Genomic DNA, 19,567 nt, shown 5'->3' on the forward strand with positions numbered 1-19,567 from the left:
TCCCATTTGTTGCATTTTGGACTTGCATTGCAGTTTGCAGCACTCCGAGTGACTTGCATTGTAAAAACAGACCTTCCGAAGCCATGATTGACAGCCCGGTCCGAACCAATTTTCCAGCCTCAATGCAGTCCTGAGGTAAGGGAAGGAATATACCCTTACCTTGAGGAGGCCAGGGATCTGCTGGTCCCACCCCGCTCTCGTCCCTGTTCCCCCCACTCTACCCCAGAACACCTCACCCTGAAAGTCCTTACTGCCACCCAGCACTCTTCCCTTGCTCCGGGCAGTATTAGTCCATCACTGGGCTCAGCACCGATTGGCGCTGGGCTGGTGCCAGCACTCCCTACTCGGAGGGTGCCATAAACATGCTTTACATCACGTTTATGACATCCAGCGGCAGTGCTCCTCATCCTTAGGTGAGTTCCATCCTCAGTGAGTTCCATGGTTGAATAGGAACCTGAACCTAGGTCTTCCTCTTCCCTGCGCAACACTCTGGCTACTCCATCACTGTGGCTCTGTAGTGGGTAGCACTGCCCAGCTCTGCTACCTGAGGTCTTCTTTACTGGCAATGGCAGGAGTGGAACAGGGAATTCTGCATGGAAAGCCTGTGCTCTGCCAATGAACTACAACTTGTCTTTATGTGTCATTACCCTGCCAGTTACCGTGGAAGGTATTAACTGTATGTATTTAAAAATTCTGCACTTATTCCACTTTGGCACACAAATACATACTATGCAAAGATGTCAGAATAGGGACATTTGATCATCTCAACTTCCTTAAGAAACAAATTAACAAAACATGGTTTCTAGTCCTCAAGTTTCTGAATGCCTACTCAATGTCTAGTGAAATACCAAGTGGAAACTGAGTGGTATTAGCTCAATCTTAGTCCCCAGCAGGAACAGAGAAAGCCAGGGATGGCCACTTGAGTTAACTCGTGTCATGGATGGCATTGAATCGCAATCAACCTGTGACTTGGTGCCAGTGACTTAGAAAAGTGTTTGGACCCAAATTGACTTGAGTCCCGACTCACTTTTGTGCGGGCTTGCAACTTGTGTGTGTGTGTGTGTGTGTGTGTGTGTGTGTGTGTGTGTGTGTGTGTGTGTGCTTGCTTACTTGCCACCTCTGTGTTGTGTCAAAGACCTTGTGGACCATCTGAAAGCTGGTGTTCATATCGACAGCAGTAAAAGACATGGTAGGAGCCGGGTAGGTTGGGCTGGGGGGTGGAGGGGAGGAGGAAGGCTTAAGTTGTTTTTTTTTTGGGGGGGGGCTGCATGAGTCTGGTGGGAAGAACCAGAAGAATGTAGAGCCAGCCACAACATGGCTATTTGAAGTCATTCAAGGAGAGTCTTGAATATTGGTCTGAAATTTTCCTTTGCATGCAATAAAATGATAAGGGGGCCTGGAGTTTAATCGTGAAATGTTAATTTACCACCCAATCCTATTGGGCATTTAGGACAGCAGGTTGTAAATACTGCTGCGCTGCTGTAAATGATGCATTGCCACCATGCGCGAAGGTGGCAGAGGGGAGCGGGCCAAAGTGTGGGGGAGGCAGTTCAGGAGCAGGAGGGAGTGGATTTCAGAGGCGGACACACATGCCTGATTCTCTCCACCTTTCCCAGCCCAGACCAACCCCCTGAGGCTCCTCAGTCAGCAACATAGCTGGTGCAAGTCCAACAAAACACACTGGCAACCAGGCAGCCTACAGGGAGGTAAGGAAGAAATGTTTTACTTATGTTTCCTGGGTCTGGTCACCCCCCACCATTGAATGCAGTACAGTAGGCACAGCTGCATGGCATAGAATGGAGAGGGATAGGATTGGGGCATTAATTTAATTTTTCATGTGTTTATTCCACCTTTCCTCTAAGGGCCACAGGGTGGTAGCCATGGTTTCTTCCCACCATTTGTACTCCAACCAACCCTGTGAGGTAGGTCAGGCTGCAGGACAGGCTGCAGTTCACCAAGGATGCCTCATGGCTAAGCAAAGATTTGAACCTGGAAATAAGAACCTTGCTCTTAAAAATAAAAGCAGGAGCTTGTGGATTCTATTCATGGTACCAGGACGGAGAAGCTACTGGGTTTGGAGAGGTGAGTAAGGCCTGCAAGGGTTATTGATATTCTCTTTCTTTCTCTGACTAGAACCAGCTATCGGGATGAATGGGTCAACAGTTGCAGAGTTTGTCTTCCTGGACTTCTCCTGCTCTCGCTCTGCTCGGTTCATCCTTTTAACTCTGGTCTTGACCTGCTACATCACTATCCTTCTGGGAAACACGCTTATCATGGTGACGGTGTGGACTGAGCCCAAACTCTTTCAGTGCCCCATGTACTTGTTCCTGGCTAATCTGTCCCTCCATGATATGACATTGGGCTCTATAGCATCTCCCAAACTAGTGACTCACCTGTTGAACAGCGGTGGAACCATTTCTTATGGAGAATGCATGGCCCAGATATGTAGCCAACACTTTTTTGGTGGTTCAGAAATTTTCCTCCTTGCTGTAATGGCCTACGATCGCTATGTGGCCATCTGCCACCCACTAAGATACACAACTATCATGAACCGACAACATTGCTTCGGTCTCCTCATATTTTGCTGGATAGGGGGACTCACTCATGGCATTTTCCAGGTAGCAGTCATGGCCCTACTACCATATTGTGGAGCGAATGTGTTAGATAATTTCTATTGTGACATCACACAGTTGATCAAGCTGGCCTGTTCAGAAACCTCTGTTGATGAAATACTCTTGATAGTCAGTGATGGCCTAGTAATTGTACCCTCCCTTCTGGCCTTGCTGGTTTCATATGCCACCATCCTGGCCACCATCTGTGGCCGTTTTGGGAAGGATGGTAGTAAGGCTCTGTCCACCTGCAGTTCCCACTTGACAGTAGTTGGCCTTTTCTTTGGACCCAGTATCTTTGTGTATCTGAAGCCCTCCTCCTACTCCCAGGTGGACAAAATGGCCTCTGTGTTCTACATGGTGGTCACTCCAGCACTCAATCCTCTGATCTACACTCTGAGGAACCAAGAGGTGAAGAGAGCCATAGGGAAGTTGAAAAACAAGTGTCAATGCATTCTGGTTCCTCAGAGGGAGTGAATTTTCCTTTTCCTAGCAAAGATGTTGTGCGTTTGAGCCGTAGATTTCAATGAATTGTTTGCCATTCTTACACTATTGTAGAACTATTATTATTATTATTATTATTTTGGTAATTATTTATTTTTTCACTGACTGTTGATAGTTTGCCAGTGGATATTTTGTTATAATACCCTTAAGTATGAAATGCTGGGACACATGTTAGGAAAATCTCAAAATCCACCTCCTTCCATGTACAGTGAAAGGATCTAAAATAGCAAGGCTCCACAGTTGCAAGCAATCATAGACATACCATTAGCTTGACAGGGAAGCTTAATAGGTTGAATGGCTGACTAAAGGGAGATGACTCCACAAACCTCCTGTTGCCTTGTCTTGCCTTGACTTGTCACACCAACCATCTTTTTGTCTGGAAGACTCTACATGCAAAGATGAGGGCTGAGGCTGAAACTTCTCACTGGGTCCTTGTCTCTTATTAATATCTACACTTGGAAATAAAAATGTTTTGGCAATGAGAAAGCACATACCTTGATCTGGGTTAATGTGGTCAAGTACTTGTCTCCCCTTCTTTTAATATTTTATTAATGGCAGAGTATTGTGATTTTTAAAAATGTTCTACCTCCAGAAAAAACCTCCAGATTCTCTGTCAGGAACCCACCAGGATTTTGGCACTAAAATCATATAAATCAAATTTATTCAGAGTTGCATTTCCACTACATTTTTAATCCACTTCCAATGCATTTCTGTTACCCCAATACATTCTGGAGACTGTAGTTTGTTAAGGGTAGCTCTAATAGCTCTCAGATGCTTTAACAAAGTTCTGTCCCCTCCACACAGAATACATTAGGGCAGGGTGTTTGGGATGAGTTCAAGAGTACATGCAGTAGTAACCAGTAGCTGTCAATCAACACTTAACCTAAATGAAGACTGGCAGCCCAATCCTGGGCATGTCACTCAGAAGTAAATCCCATTGTAGTCAATGGAGCCAGGGCCTAGGAGAGGGGAGTAAAGGGGATAATTCGTACTCGGGCCCAGGGTCAAAAAGGGGGCCCAGGAGCCAAAGGAGGGGCCCCAGAAATTTCCTAGGGTCTTACTTTTTCCAATCTATTCAGACTTGTAGCCTTCATGGGATGCTGGGGACACTACCACAAGCATTGCAGCTGCAGTCACTGGCAAACCATATATGCTTAGGAGTGTGTTTGGTTTTCCGTATTACTGCATCTATCTGCCGATGCCACATGGGTGGGTAGACCAGGGCTCAGAAGACTTTTCCAGTTGTCTCCACCCTCTGTCCTGTTTTGCCCTTCCCTGCCCCCATTCTGCTTGCCCAGCATTAACCTGCCCTGCTCTGGTTAATTCACCCCTCTCCCTTTGCAAAGGGGCCCCAAAGAAAACTTCGTACCCCCTGATAACATTCGTCTCAGAAGCCCTGAATGGAGCTTACTCCCAAGCAAATGTGGATTGGATCTTAGCCCAACAGCTCAATTCTTTGGGCTCTAGTGCTGTTGGTTCGCTCGTACGCTGACTCTGGGTGGTGCAAACATGTCCCTTGGGAGCCCAACCTGGAGCTTCTCAGGTCTGCGCCAACTATTTAGTCAGCGCAGATTTGAGAAGCCCCACTGCAGGGCTTGGGGCTTTCCCCAGGGGAAGGGGATGAAAATCCCCTTCCTCCGAAGAGACCTCCAGCTGCTTCCCAGCCCCCGCTGGATACAGCAGCAGCCATTTTTGCACCGTTGCTCCTCTGGGCACCGGGAAGCTCCGAATTAACCTCTTAAACTCTTTCACAGTAACCTGGTAATCCAAGAAGATGCTAAAATCAGCTGTGCATCGTGCACAACACTGTATGAGCTTTAAGCCATTTCTGCCCAACGTTGCATGTATGCAACAGGGATCAAACAGAAGCCCATTTGGAAGTGTACATCTGTGGGCTGGGCAAAAATGGGTTAATGACAGTAGAACTGTGTTCTGATGTTGCAAAGGCAGCCCAGGGCAAGGATTTATGAGGATTGGTCTATTAGAGTCCATTCTTGCTCAACTAAGTGACTTTGGGCTGGTTGCTTTCTCCAGCTAGCTTAGCTTTCTGGGGAAGGGCACCATGTTTGCCACACTGCGGACAGGTGGGGCACAAATTAAATAAATGAACTTTATCAAGCAGAGGAGTGCGTGCTTTTTTCAAGTGCTTTTTCCCCATGCAAGACGAGCCTACATCAGTAGAACTTGATGCAGCAAGTTCTGCTGTTTAGGAGAACTTCAAAAACTTTTTCCTTTGTAATTAATTAAGCCACTTGGGGGACAAGAGCAGGCAGCACCATCCAGCATGCTGATGTCTTTGTCAGCTTTCGAAAAAAAGAGCACCAGCTTTGAATACAGAGGGTGAGAAAGCAAAGGTCCTCATATTGCAGGAGGATTATATCCCGGGAAACTGGCTGTGCCCTCCCAGTTCCCAGAGGTGGTGAAAGATATGGGGTGGGGGAGTGAGTCATCTCACTCCAATTCTCCTTTTGCATTGTTACATGGAGAAACTTATTCTAGTTCTCAGTTTTCTCATTTTCATATGAGTAGCATCCTCGACCACCCCACCTTCCGCCTCCATCTCTTCTTTTGCTTGCCTGGATTTCGTGCATCCTCCATCATTTCAGAGTCTTCTGGAAAAGCCACAGAGTTTGTAGGATGCAGGATTGCCTTGCCATGAATTCTTGATCACTGAGATAGATGGAACCGAACCCACCTCTCCCTTGAGTGTGAATTCCTGCAAGAGTGAGTATTGCAGTTATTTCTTTGGCTTTGTAGACTGATCTGATCCTTCTGTTTTCTTGCTAAAGCCTCTTTTTGCAGCGTTGAATAATATGTCTTAAATGTGCATATGTGTTTGGTCATGACTCGCTAAGGATGCTGTTTTTGGTGTAAGAATAATTTATTGCAGTGTTTCACAAACTGTGGGTCGGGACCCATTAGTTGGGTCACGAGCCAATTTTAGGTGGGTCCCCATTCATTTCAATATTTTATATTTAATAGACTTGATGGTTGGTTGGCAACCTTCAGTTTCGAAAGACTATGGTATAAGCCTACAGCACCTGATATTCCCAGGTGGTCTCCCATCCAAGTACTAACCAGGCCTCACCCTGCTTAGCTTCCAAGATAGATAGACTTGATGCTCTCATGGTATGTGACTGCATTTGGGGATATATTGCAGACCTTAATTTTAGGTAGACCAATTTTAGGTGGGTCCCCATTCATTTCAATATTTTATTTTTAAAAGACTTGATGCTCTCATGGTATATGACTGCATTTGGGGATATATTGCAGACCTGTACTTTGAACAAGCTACTATGTATATTCTTTTAACAATGATAGTAAAGGAAACTTACTCCTGGGTAAGTGTGGGTAGGATTGCAGCCTAGGATTATTAAAAATTTTCCTGCTTGATGATGTCACTTCTAGTCATAACATCACTTCTGGTGGGTCCTGGCAGATTCTGATTCTAAAAAGTGGGTCCTGGTGCTAAATGTGTGAGAACCACTGATTCATTGCATTTAGGAACTGCAACACTCCAAGGGATTTTCATTTTAAAAGACAGAAGCTCAACCAACATAATGATTGAAATGGGTAAAATAATAAAATTAACACATGAAAAACTAAACACAGCAACTGGATAAAGGATGGAAATTGTGTTCTTTTGTTTTGATTGCATATTTTCTGAGCTATCAAGGAAGGAGTTTATTTTCTTTTTCAGTATTTCTATCAGTGCATATTTACAATATTATTAACTGAGACAGCGCAACTCCTAAGGATTTTAGTACACAACGTCTCAGCACAATATTAGTTCAACTTGGTAACAGTGAAAAAGTAACAGGAAGTAAAATCTTTTCCATTATTCTTCCAACCTTCTGATATCACTTGGCAACAAGACAATGCCATCATACAGTATATTATAACAATCTCTATATAGATATTAGAGCCTGTATAGATATTACAATGAATGTTTATATAAGAAATTCAATGAGTTAATTCAGTAATGGTAAAAATCAAAACTTTCAATTGGGAGGTTTATGGTTCAATTTTTTTTTTCAGCATTGACCAATCATAGTTTAGGATTTCCAAATTAAACATTGGCAAAGATTTTTACTGAAATATATTTTGATAAAACAAAAAGTAACAAAAGCCATTAGACTCAGTGCTGAGTCCTATGCAGGATCTGCCTTCAGAACTCCAGCAACAAGATCTGCTAGAAATCTCTCTGCAACACATGAAGCTTCCAAATGTTCAGATCAGATAAGTGATATCACACTGAGACCACACTGCCCTGAATGTTGGGCTGAAATAACTGTCTGTAGTAATGCAAGACAGGAGCCTTGTGTTTGGTCTCAAGGGCCCAATCAGATCATTAGACTCACTAGAATCCTTAGAATCCTATATGTACAATAAGGTGGCATAACACACAGGCTGCCAGGGTACCATGTGGGCTGCTCTCTTGGTAACACCTCTGCTGGTTTGCAGGATGATGCTGCCAGGGCAAGGTCCAGAAGGCCTCATGCCACTGACAGTGCTACACACATTAGCCTCTTGTGAACCTGGGCAGTGAAGAAAGAAGTTCAGGAGAAGCTTGGAGACAGGACAGGGGAGGATTGTGATGGGACTGGGACAGATCTCAGGGTCAATGGTTTCTGCCGAATCCTATGCCCCCACCACTGATCCGACACCACCTGAAAGGCTAATCAAAGCTATGCCAGCAAGATGGCTGGAGTAATCTTGGGGAGACCCAAAGGAGACCAGGCAGTGGGGGGGGCAAGTTAATAAGACTTTTCATTATTTAGCTCTTCCAGCTAGCCTACTTTCCAGCTAGCCTGCAGAATGAAACAGACTCCGGGTCAGCAGCCATGCACCGTGCAGCCCAGCCCAGCAGAGGACTGGGCTGCAAGAGCAAGAACTTGTGGGCTGTATTAAGATTTCTAAGAGAAGAATATAATATGGTAGGTGAGGTGACCAGGGTCTATAGCAGCAATTTCCAACCAGTGTGCTGAGGCCCAATGTTGTGCTGCAAATGGTCTGCAAATATGCTGCAATGTTTGAAGGAGGGTCATTTTATTAGTAGAGCCATTGGGGGGTATGAGCCCCCCACCAGCAGCGTGGTGTGCCTTGACAATTTAACTGCCTTGGCAGCATGCCATGAGATGAGAAAAGGCTGAAAATTACGGGCTTTTTGCAGAGGGTTCGAACTCATATTATACAGCGGGCCGAATAGCATTCATGAGGCCTGCTGAGGGCTGGAAGTGATGTAATTAAGCAGGAAGTGATGTCATAAAGCAGGTCATGGAGCAACTCATGAGCCACAACTGACAAGAGAAAATATGCAATTCTTGGTCATATCTGTGAGAGCTCATATGTGAGAGCTCAATTATCACCTGGGTGCCCTTTCAGCAGTGACTCCTCAGCACAGCTTAGCAGCTGAGAGTAGCTGATGGTGATGCTGGGAGAGCCCTATGAATGAAGAGCTCCCATGGGCTGCATTCGGCCCCCTGGCCTTATGTTTTATGCCCTTGGCCTAGAGTAGACATTTTCAACCTTTTTCAGCTCACGGCACACTGACAAGGAACTAAAATTGTCAAGGCACACTACCAGTTCTTTACTCACGCTAAATTACTACATTATAATTAATTTTTAATTAATATAATTAATACAATTAAATCACTACATGACAAAGGGCACAATCCTAACCAGGTCTACTCAGAAGTAAGTCCTATTTTGTTCAATGGGGCTTACTCTCAGGAACGTGTGGTTAGGATTGCAGCCAAAGACTCACAAGAAGTTTGGAGAGTATGAAGTTTGGAGTATTTCTGATTCTGGAAAGGAGGGAAAATGTTGTTATTAAAGTGTGATGCCAGAAAGTGCTGGTAAAGAGAGGTCAGACTGAGCACATAGTGGGGTGAGGGGCAATGAAGACACGTGATTGAAAGAAGTGCAGGATTCAGCTGGAGTGGGGGGGGGGAGAATGTGAGGAAAGTGAGTCTGGACCTTGGGAAGATACGGAGGAGTGAAGGGAGGGACGGTAAGAGAGGTGCTAACTGCAATTATGAGATTTGGGGGAGGGAATGTGCCTGTGGGAGGGAGTGGGGTGGGGAGAAGTGCCAGTTGCCTCCTCCTGTATTTAAGAAAAAAAAAAGTGTGACCAAAAGCCCGATTCTAGGCATGTCTACTCAGAAGTAAGCCCTTCTATACTCAATGGGGCTTACTCCCAGGTAAGTGTGGATAGGATTGTGGCCCAAAGCCCTTCGTCTGAAAGGCAAAAGGCAAGGCAGGGAGGGTCGCTCTGGGTAGTTGCAGGCAACTGTGGCAGGAAAAGGATCTTTCGGGGACCCTTCACCAGGCCAGCCAGTTCTTGGGCTGGTGGCCTCAGCAGACTCGCTCCCTTCCGACCTGCTTGCATGCTCCGGCCTCCCTCCTTCTCACTCACTCCGTGGGCTTCTCTAGCTGCCCAATCAGCATGCGGGGCGGACTTGATACCCAATCCTAGGCGTGTCTACTCAGAAGTAAGCCCCGTAATAGTCAACGGGGCTTACTTCCAGGTAAATTAGGATTGGGTTGCAGCCTTCCTCTCAGCAGCAGATGTAAAGCAGCCGTGGCCGCTCCTTTTTCGCTGGCTGCCACATGAGGGTCAAAGCAGCCGCTTCTCCCCCACGCTCGCAGCTTCTGCCTGGCCCCGTGGCAAACCTGAGGCTGCCTCGCGGCACACCAGTGTACCATGGCACAATGGTTGAAAACCGCTGGCCTAGAGTGTTAAAGGTATCCTATTTCTTTGTAATTACAAGTTTCTGAGGTTCTAAACCACTTTCCATACGAGTCTGATCTCCCTGATGTTTCATCAAGCTCAAACTTGCAGGGAATGTGGTCTAGAACCTCAGAAGCTTGTAAACAGAAACAGTTGAACTCTGACCATGAAATCCTGAAAGATTCCTGTTTGTTTTTTTCCCTCTTGAAACAGCCAACAAGATGAATGGGTCCATCATTACAGAGTTTGTCTTCCTGGACTTCTCCTGCTCTCGCTCTGCTTGGTTCATCCTTTTAACTCTGGTCTTGACCTGCTACATCACCATCCTTCTGGGAAACATGCTTATCATGGTGACGGTGTGGACTGAGCCCAAACTCTTTCAGTGCCCCATGTACTTGTTCCTGGCCAATCTGTCCCTCCTTGATATGACATTGGGCTCTGTAGCATCCCCAAAACTAGTGACTGACCTGTTGAACAGCGGCAGAACCATTTCTTTTGGAGGTTGCATGGCCCAGATATGTAGCCAACACTTTTTTGGTGGTTCAGAAATGTTCCTCCTTGCTGTCATGGCCTACGATCGCTATGTGGCCATCTGCCACCCACTGAGATACACAACTATCATGAACCGACAACATTGCTTCGGTCTCCTCATATTTTGCTGGATAGGGGGACTCATTCATGGCATTTTCCAGGTAGCAGTCATGGCCCTACTACCATATTGTGGAGCGAATGTGTTAGATAATTTCTATTGTGACATCACACAGTTGATCAAGCTGGCCTGTTCAGAAACCTATGTTGATGAAATACTCTTGATAGTCAGTGATGGCCTACTACTTGTACCCTCCCTTCTGGCCTTGCTGGTTTCATATGCCATCATCCTGGCCACCATCTGTGGCCGTTTTGGGAAGGATGGTAGTAAGGCTCTGTCCACCTGCAGTTCCCACCTGACAGTAGTTGGTCTTTTCTTTGGACCCTGTATCTTTGTGTATCTGAAGCCCTCCTCCTACTCCCAGGTGGACAAAATGGCCTCCGTGTTCTACATGGTGGTCACTCCTGCACTCAATCCTCTGATCTACACTCTGAGGAACCAAGAGGTGAAGAGAGCCATAGGGAAGTTGAAAAACAAGTGTCAATGCCTCCTGCTTCTTCAGAGGGAGTGAATTTTCCTTTTCCTAGCAAAGATGTTCTGTGATTGAGCCCTAGATTTCAATGAATTGTTTGCCATTCTTACACTATTGTAGAACTATTATTATTTTTTGTTTTTGTAGTTATTTATTTTTTCACTGACTTGATAGTTTGCCAGTGGATATTTTGTTATAATACCCTTAAGTATGAAATGCTGGGACACATGTTAGGAAAAGCTCAAAGTCCACCTCCTTCCATGTACAGTGAAAGGATCTAAAATAGCAAGGCTCCACAGTTGCAAGCAATCATAGACATACCATTAGCTTGACAGGGAAGCTTAATAGGTTGAATGGCTGACTAAAGGGAGATGACTCCACAAACCTCCTGTTGCCTTGTCTTGCCTTGACTTGTCACACCAACCATCTTTTTGTCTGGAAGACTCTACATGCAAAGATGACGGCTGAGGTTGAAACTTCTCACTGGGTCCTTGTTTCTTATCAAAATCTACATTTGAAAATAAAAATGTTTTGGCAATGAGAAAGCACATAGCTTGATCTCAGCTAATGTGGTCAAGTACTTGTCTCCCCTTCTTTTAATATTTTATTAATGGCAAAAATTCTGAGAGTACTGTGATTTTTAAAATGTTCTGCCTCCAGGAAAGAGCTCCAGATTCTCAGTCAGGGGCCCACCAGGATTTTGGCACTAAAATCATATTAAGTTTGCAATCCTAACCTACTTTCCAGCACTGGCGTAGCTGTGCCAGTGGGGCAAGTGTTGCATCCTGCAGTTGGGTGGCAGTCATGGAGGTCTCCTCAAAGTAAGGCATATTTGTTCCCTTATCTAGGAGCTTCATTGCCCTTACTTTGGTGCCGGAAAGTTGCTTAGGACTGTGCCCAAAGTGACACATTCTAGGCACAAGTTCAGCTCAAGTGGGCCACTGAGCAGATCTGATGGGCCTCACTGCCACTGCATGTACACTGGGAGGACAACCTAAAACACAAACATTGGTTCTGCACACCTGCATATTAGCGAGGAAGAACAAAAAAGGGGGAAGACACTACTGGTTGTTCAGATTCTGTTCTATGGACACAATGCGATCAAGCCGACCTGTACAGCAAAGGTACGAGCACCAGCAAGTAGATTGGCAGGCAGCCAGCCTGGCTCAGAAATCAAAAGAGTTCCTAGCAAGAGATAATTATATTAGGGCACAATCCCAAACAGCCCTTCGGCCGGCACAAGTCCCTTGCTCCAGCTGAGGAGTGTCATGAAAGTGCTGTACATTTGTATATTAGAGAGGAAGAGGAAGAAAGGGGGTAAACAGTACTGGTTTCCCAGACAGGACTGAGAAGAAGAGGGACAGGGGGACAAAATCCCCAGGGCTTGAACCTTTATAAAACAAACTATACAGTACAAAACAAATTTATTCAGAGTTGCAATTCCATTACACTTTTAATTCACTTCCAATGCATTTCTGTTACCCCAATACATTCTGGAGACTGTAGTTTGTTAAGGGTAGCTCTCAGGTGCTTTAACAAAGTTCTGCCCCCTCCACGCAGAATATATTAGTGTAGGGTGTTTGAGATGAGTTCAAGAGTACATGCAGTAGTGACCAGTAGCTGTCAATCAACCCTTGACCTAAATGAAGACTGGCAGCCCAATCCTGGGCATGTCACTCAGAAGTAAATCCCGTTGTAGTCAATGGATCTTACTTCTAAGTAAATGTGGATAGGATTTCAGCCTAACAGCCCAATTCTTTGGACTCTAGTGCCATTGGTACGCTCCTACTGCTGGCTCTGGGTGTTGCAAGCATACCACTTGATAGCCCCAAATGGAGCTGCTCAGGTCTGCACCAGTGATTTAGCCAGCACAGACTTGAGAAGCCCCACTGCAGGGCTTGGGGTTTTCCCCAGGGGAAATGGATGAAAATCCCCTTCCCCCGTGGAGACCTCCCGCTGCCTCCCAGCCCCCTCTGGATACAGTTGTATCCATTTTTGCACCGTTGCTCCTCTGGGCGCCCTTAAACTTTTTCGCAGTAACCTGGTAATCTAAGAGGATGCTAAAATCAGCTGTGCATCATGCACGACACTGTATGAGCTTTAAGCCATTTCTGCCCAAGGTTGCATCTATGCAACAGGGATCAAATAGAAGCGCATTTGGAAGTGTACACCTGTGGGCTGGTCAGAAATGGGTTAATGACAGTAGAGCTGTGTTCTGATGTTGCAAAGGCAGCCCAGGGCAAGGATTTATGAGGATTGGTCTATTAGAGTCAAATTCTTGCTCAACTAAGGGCACAATCTTAACCCCTTATGTCAGTACTTTCCAGCACTGGCATAGCGGTGCCAATGGGACATGTGCTGCAGCCTGCAGTTGGGTGTCACTCACGGAGGCCTCCTCAAAGTAAGGGAATGTTTGTTCCCTGACCTCAGAGCTGCATTGCCCTTATGTTGGTGCTGGAAAGCACCGACATAAGGGGTTAAGATTGCACCCTAAGTGACTTTGGGCTGGTTTCTTTCTCCAGCTAGCTTAGCTTTCTGGGGAAGGGCACCATGTTTGCCACACTGCAGAAAGATGGGACACAAATTAAATAAATGAAATGCATCAAGTAGAGGACTGTGTGCTTTTTCAAGTGCTTTTTCCCTATGCAAGACGAGCCTTGATTCAGCAAGTTCTGCTGCTTAGGAGAACTTCAAAAACTTTTTTCCTTTGTAATTAATGAAGCCATTTGGGGGACAAGAGCAGGCAGCACCATCCAGCATGCTGACGTCTTCATCAGCTTTAGAAAAAAAGAGCACCGGCTTTGAATACAGAGGGTGAGAAAGCAAAGGTTGTCATAGCGCAGGAGGATTATATCCAGGGAGCCTTGAAGGGCTGTGTCCTCCCAGTTTCCGGAGGTGGTGAAAGATATTGGGGTGCGCGTGTGTGAGTCTTCTCACTCCAATTCTCCTTTTGCATTGTTGCATGGAGAAACTTATTCTAGTCCTCAGTTTTCTCATTTTCATATGAGTAGCATCATTGACCACACCACCTTCCACCTCCATCTCTTCTTTGGCTCACCTGGATTTTGTGCATCCTCCATCATTTCTGAGTCTTCTGGAAAGACCACAGAGTTTGTAGGATGCAGGATTGCCTTGCCATGAATTCTTGATCACTGAGATAGATGGGACCAAACCTACCTCTCCCCTGAATGTGAATTACAGCAAGAGTGAGTATTGCGGTTATTTCTTTGACTTTGTAGACTGATCTGATCCTTCTGTTTTCTTGCTTAAGCCTCTTTTTGCAGTGTTGAATAAAATAATTTAAATGCGCATATGTGTTTGGTCATCACTCGCTAAGGGTGCTGTTATTGGTGTAAGAAACATCTCAATTTTATTGCATTTAGAAGCTGCTTTTCTGTGTGCAACACTCTGAGCGATTTTCATTTTAAAAAATAGAACCTCAACCAACATAATGGTTGAAATGGGTAAAATAATAAAAAATAACATGAAAATCTAAACACCATAACTGAATAATTAGGTATGGAAATTGTGTTTTTTGGAAAAAAAAATTTTTATTTTTTTGAGCTGTCAAGGTATGAATTTGTTTTCTTTGTCACTATTTAGTGCATATTTACAATATAATTAACTGAGACAGCGCAACCCCTAAGGATTCTAGTAAATATCTCAGCACAATATCAATTCTTGGTAACACTGAAAAAGTAAAGTAAAATCTTTTCCGTTATTCTTCCTGTTATCAGATATCACTTGGCTACAAGATAACTCCATTGTATATTATTACAATCTCCTGGAGAAGCTTGGAATTGCAAACAGACTGAAAGTAGTTATTAATTTTATTTCTATTTACCAGGCAGCCGAATCCTAATCTGTGCTTCTACCACCAGCTACGCAGGTGAGGAGGTGACTGGAAGTCTCCTCGGGGTAGGGAACAGGCATACAATTTAGAAATATACTGGAGAGACTGTATAAATATTACTTCCTTTATACAAGGAATTCAGTGTGTTAATACAGTAATGGTAGAGATTAAAACTTTCAATTTGGATGTTATTACGGTTCAATTTTTTCTTCAGCGTTGACCAATCCTAGTTCAGCATTTCCAAATTAAACTTGGCAAAGATATTTACTGAACTATATTTGGATAAAAAGTAACCAAACCCCTTTAGTGTCCAGTCCTATGCAGGAGCTGCCTTCAGAACTCCAGCAACAAGATCAGCTGGAAACCTTTGTGCAACACATGAAGCTTCCAAATAGGCCAGTGGTACATGTGATATAATTTCATTGATACCCCATCCTACCCCACCAACACTTTATTTGAAGAGATCACCCTGCCCTGAATTTTGGGCTGAAGTAATTTTATGTAGTAATGTGAGACAGGAGCCTGATGTTGGGTCTAGCCTAGATATTGAGTCTAAGGGCCCAATCCTATCCTTAGACTCAATAGAATCCTTAGAATCCTATATGCACAATAAGGTGACATAACACACTGGCAGCCAGGGTACCATATGTTCAGGATTGCTTTGCAATGAATTTTTGATCACTGAGATGGATAGGACCTGACGGATGGATAGGATCATTTATTGCATTTAGAAGCTACTTTTCTGTTTGCAACACTTCACATAAGTTTCATTTTTTTAAAAATAGATCCTAAACCAACAAAATGATTGAAATGTTTAAACTGATAAAAATGATAGCTGAAAAATCAAACCCTATAACCGAGTGAATAAAGTATGGAAGCTGTGTTTTGTTTTCATTAAACGCATTTTGAGCTGAAGAGGAAGGAGTTTATTTACTGAAAAGTTAGGCCCATTATCGTCAATGAGGGTTAGGTAAGTGTAGATAGAATTGCAGCCTTTCTGCCAATCCTATCACCACGCTATGCTGCTGGAACTCAGGTTCTGACAGCACAGCAGCCCAACTCAGAACACAATCCTAACCAGGTCTACTCAGAAGTAAGTCCTATTTTGTTCAATGGGGCTTGCTCTCAGGAAAGTGTGGTTAGGATTGCAGCCTTCGTTAATTGCAAATCAGGGTGCTCTCTAGCGCTCCACTGGGTCTCTGCCAGAGAAAGCAAGTGGTACCGGCTGTGCTGCAGCAGCCTCTCCAGATCCCCCGGGGTCAGTATGTCAGCAGCACAGTGGTTCATGCGCAGGCCGGGGAGGGAAGAGAGCAGGTGAGGTGAGCTCAGAGGGGCTTAAAACTAATCCACTCATACAATCAGGTGACATTGCATTTTTTAATTCATGGATTCTTCCTCTGACATCAACATCATTCATTCCCTTCTGTGTTGAGACTGGCTTCACACAGATCCCACTGCCTCTGCTCTCAATCCTTCAATATGTCATCAACTTGTGTTGTTGGCTTCAATGAGCCAGGCTGTTGAAACCTCTGCAGAAAAGGGCAGAGTAGAAACAAGGGAAATGACATTTGAATACAGCCTAGCTGCAAACACAAATAGGTGCAAATGGGAGGCATCCTCAGAGAAGACACAGAACCAAATCAGACTGGCTTGCTGATACTGTTAGTGCACAAGAAATTCTAACCTGAGATGTGGATATGAAAGTGGGATTTTAAAGCTGTAAACCAGAGTATGTCAGATGTTCTCCTTTGGTCATTCTAACCCAGGAGGCTGTCACAAGCTAAGCTATAAATAACCTTTTTTTAAAAAAAAAATGCACAGTACGCAGATGTCTGCCACTTAACAACAGGGGTGTGTTCTCCAGTCCCTGTTGTTATGCAATTAGGTCATTAAGTGAACATTCAGCCCAATCTATTGTCTTTGTTGTGTAAACAGACAGTCCCTGCCGCACACTCACTAGCTGCACAGGCTACTGGAAATAGAACCCTGACCCATTTGTCGCCCCCAATCCGACCCTCAGGAAGCTCCCAGTCTCCCTTGAGCCTCTGGCCCGTCAGAGACTATTGCAGCCCGCACTGGCCCGTTACTGCCTGTTGCGACGGCCAGATGCAAGCTGTGGGCCGAGTTAGACCAAGGCCTTTTATAGTCTCCATGTGTTTTCTGCTTTTCCCTGGGCATTATTTTAACCCAACCCCCCCCATTGCCTCTGAACAGCTTATGTCTGTATGTTTTCACTGTGCAAGAGGTGTGCGGCAAACAGTTCATAGTTCTCATGTGGTTCTACCTGCATGTGGTATAGTTCTTAGCAGCAACTGTTACCCTGCACATGCCTCATCTTGTCTGATTTCTGAAGCTAAGCAGGGTCAGGCCTGGTTAGTACTTGGATGGGAGACTGCCTGGGAATACCAGGTGTTGTAGGCTTATACCATAGTCTTTCTAGACTGAAGGTTGCCAACCAACCATTTATAGTTCTTGTGTGTATTATAAATAAGTTCAGTAAAATTCATTCATTCATATAAGTTCTGCTCTAGTGTATTCATTTATGTAAATTTATTCAAATATGAAATGTAAATTAATTCTTCTTTTTCTTGGCCCCCAACACAGTGTCAGAGAGATGATGTGGTCCTCCTGCCAAAATGTTTGCCCACCCCTGTTCTAGGCCTTCAGCTGCAATCCTATGCATACTTTTCTGGGAGTAAGCCTCCTTAACCAGAACAGCCTGCATGAGACTGCACCATGACTAACACAGGCTACCGGAGAGATAATCTTTCTCCAGTAGCCTGCACAGCCAGCTAGTGTCTGTTTACATAATTTCAGGAAAAATCCCAGAGGAAAAAAGCTCCAGAAAATTTCCAAAGTCAAGCATTATTTTTATCTCAAAGTCAAGATTTTTCTTTTCTTTTTTGGCCATTAGAGGTTTTAAAAAAAACTTTGGGGGCAGTGAGACAGTAGATTTGCAGTTCTAAAATCCTAGAAAGTACCACCCAAGGATCAAACCACCTTTGCATTGGAGGAACTATTGGCTAATCCTTAAAAATACAGTACTGTATCTGTAACATTTGCATTCCAGCAGTAACCACATGATCCTGTTCTACGATGTTGTTGTGAATTGCCTGGGCTCCAAATAACCTGAAGATTTGTGAGGAAGCTCTTGAATGATTTAATTTTTTTAAAGCATAGCCTCAGTGCTCACAAAAAGGTCATTTTCAAGCCTGTATCCTCTGAGGCCATATTTGCAAAAGTGCAATAGCTGCTTTGGTGTGGACGGCATAATAGGTATATTTGATGTCTGATAAGTAAAATGACTCTGATTTCTTAAATGGTATAACTTTTTCATGGCTTCTATGGAATAGCTGCCCTAGTGAGGCAAGGCCCTGGAAGCCACAAGTTATTATGTATGTGTATGTAGCCATTATGCTGAACCAAAATATTCCATGTTCACATGTTTGGCAGTTTAATAGGGAGGTGTTCAGGTGTTTGCTTATGTTTAATGAAGCCAATGTTGATGCTATGTTCTGAGTGAATTAGTTTAATTAACCAAATTATTAGAAATAGGGAAAATGTTTGTGGCTAGATATTCAGAAACAAACAAAGGCAAACTTATAGAGAGATGCTCAGAATTTGGAGTGCATTTTTAGGCTCTGTCTGCAAACAGAGTTACAGAGATGAGATTACAAGCAGGCAATAAATCAGAAAGGAAAGCCTGCTGGAGAAGTCCCTTTGAAGCCAAAGTCTGCTAATAAGGAATTAGGGAATGAAAATACATTCCCTCCTGCTCTTTTATAGAACACAAAATTGCAGAGAGCACCCAAGTCATTTATAAGTGAATCAGTTCAAAGCAATATGTTTAATAATGTTAATGCAATGGGTGAATTAGTTAAATAAGAAATGGAAAATTATGTCTAGCACTGTTTAAACCATATGAACTTTAATTCACCCCCTCTGGAGAAGTTTAAACAGAAGGCTGAGGCAAAAGCCATAAATCTAAGATGTTTCACTACTTAATTGTCGCAACATCAGATAAGAGAAGGCTAGAATTAGTAGCCGTCAAGCCTAATTAGAATGATGAATAGGACTATGCCGTAGCTTCACTTTGAAGTCAGGAATGCAACCCCCAGAGCCTGAATGGCTTGTAGGAAAAACACATAGAAAGAAGGATTTTTAGACAGAAAACATCTTGTATTTTAAATATAATTGAATAAGCTTTCTATAAAACAAATTGAGCATTAGCAAAGCTATCAGAAAGGATTCATGTCTTGTGCATGCAACATCATGGTGTGTGTGACCGCATTTAGGCTACAAACAGGCTACTGTGCAAAGTGTAATGAGAAGTGCCTAAGGTTGTAAATTAGCAGAAAGAGATATCTGGAAGCTGTTAAAGCCTCACACCCAAAGGTTTATAGAATTGCCAAATGAATCATGAAAGTCAGCATGTATGTTGATATTCTTCACTGCTTTAATGGTTAGAGAATACAATTAACAATATAAATGAAAGAGTGGATTCTAGTTGTTAAATTTAGTTTAATGAAAGCATGAAAAACACAGAATATTGGAATGTAGTAAAAGACTTAAGTCTCAAGCCTTGAAAATGCAGATGCCTAAAGTGAATTAATTAGGAAGACTCTAGAGAAGTTACAGTTTACAGATAAGACCTTTATCTAAGCAAAAGCATTCCAACTCTCTATATCATACCTGTCAACTAGATAAGGAGCAACATACAGAGAATAAGGGAGTAAACTAGAAAATT

General features: G+C 43.9%; 2 protein-coding genes across 2 annotated transcripts; both read left to right on the top strand.

Annotated features, from left to right (window-relative positions):
* Positions 1-2,147: 2,147 nt before the first annotated feature.
* Positions 2,148-3,086, top strand: LOC136653856 (olfactory receptor 4Q3-like). Its single transcript, XM_066630735.1, has one exon. The coding sequence runs from the start codon at positions 2,148-2,150 to the stop codon at positions 3,084-3,086; it is 939 nt and encodes a 312-aa protein (XP_066486832.1).
* Positions 3,087-10,067: 6,981 nt separating this feature from the next.
* Positions 10,068-11,006, top strand: LOC136653857 (olfactory receptor 4Q3-like). Its single transcript, XM_066630736.1, has one exon. The coding sequence runs from the start codon at positions 10,068-10,070 to the stop codon at positions 11,004-11,006; it is 939 nt and encodes a 312-aa protein (XP_066486833.1).
* Positions 11,007-19,567: the final 8,561 nt, after the last annotated feature.

Source organism: Tiliqua scincoides, chromosome 5 (assembly GCF_035046505.1).
Source record: "Tiliqua scincoides isolate rTilSci1 chromosome 5, rTilSci1.hap2, whole genome shotgun sequence".
NCBI classification, from domain to species: domain Eukaryota; kingdom Metazoa; phylum Chordata; class Lepidosauria; order Squamata; family Scincidae; genus Tiliqua; species Tiliqua scincoides.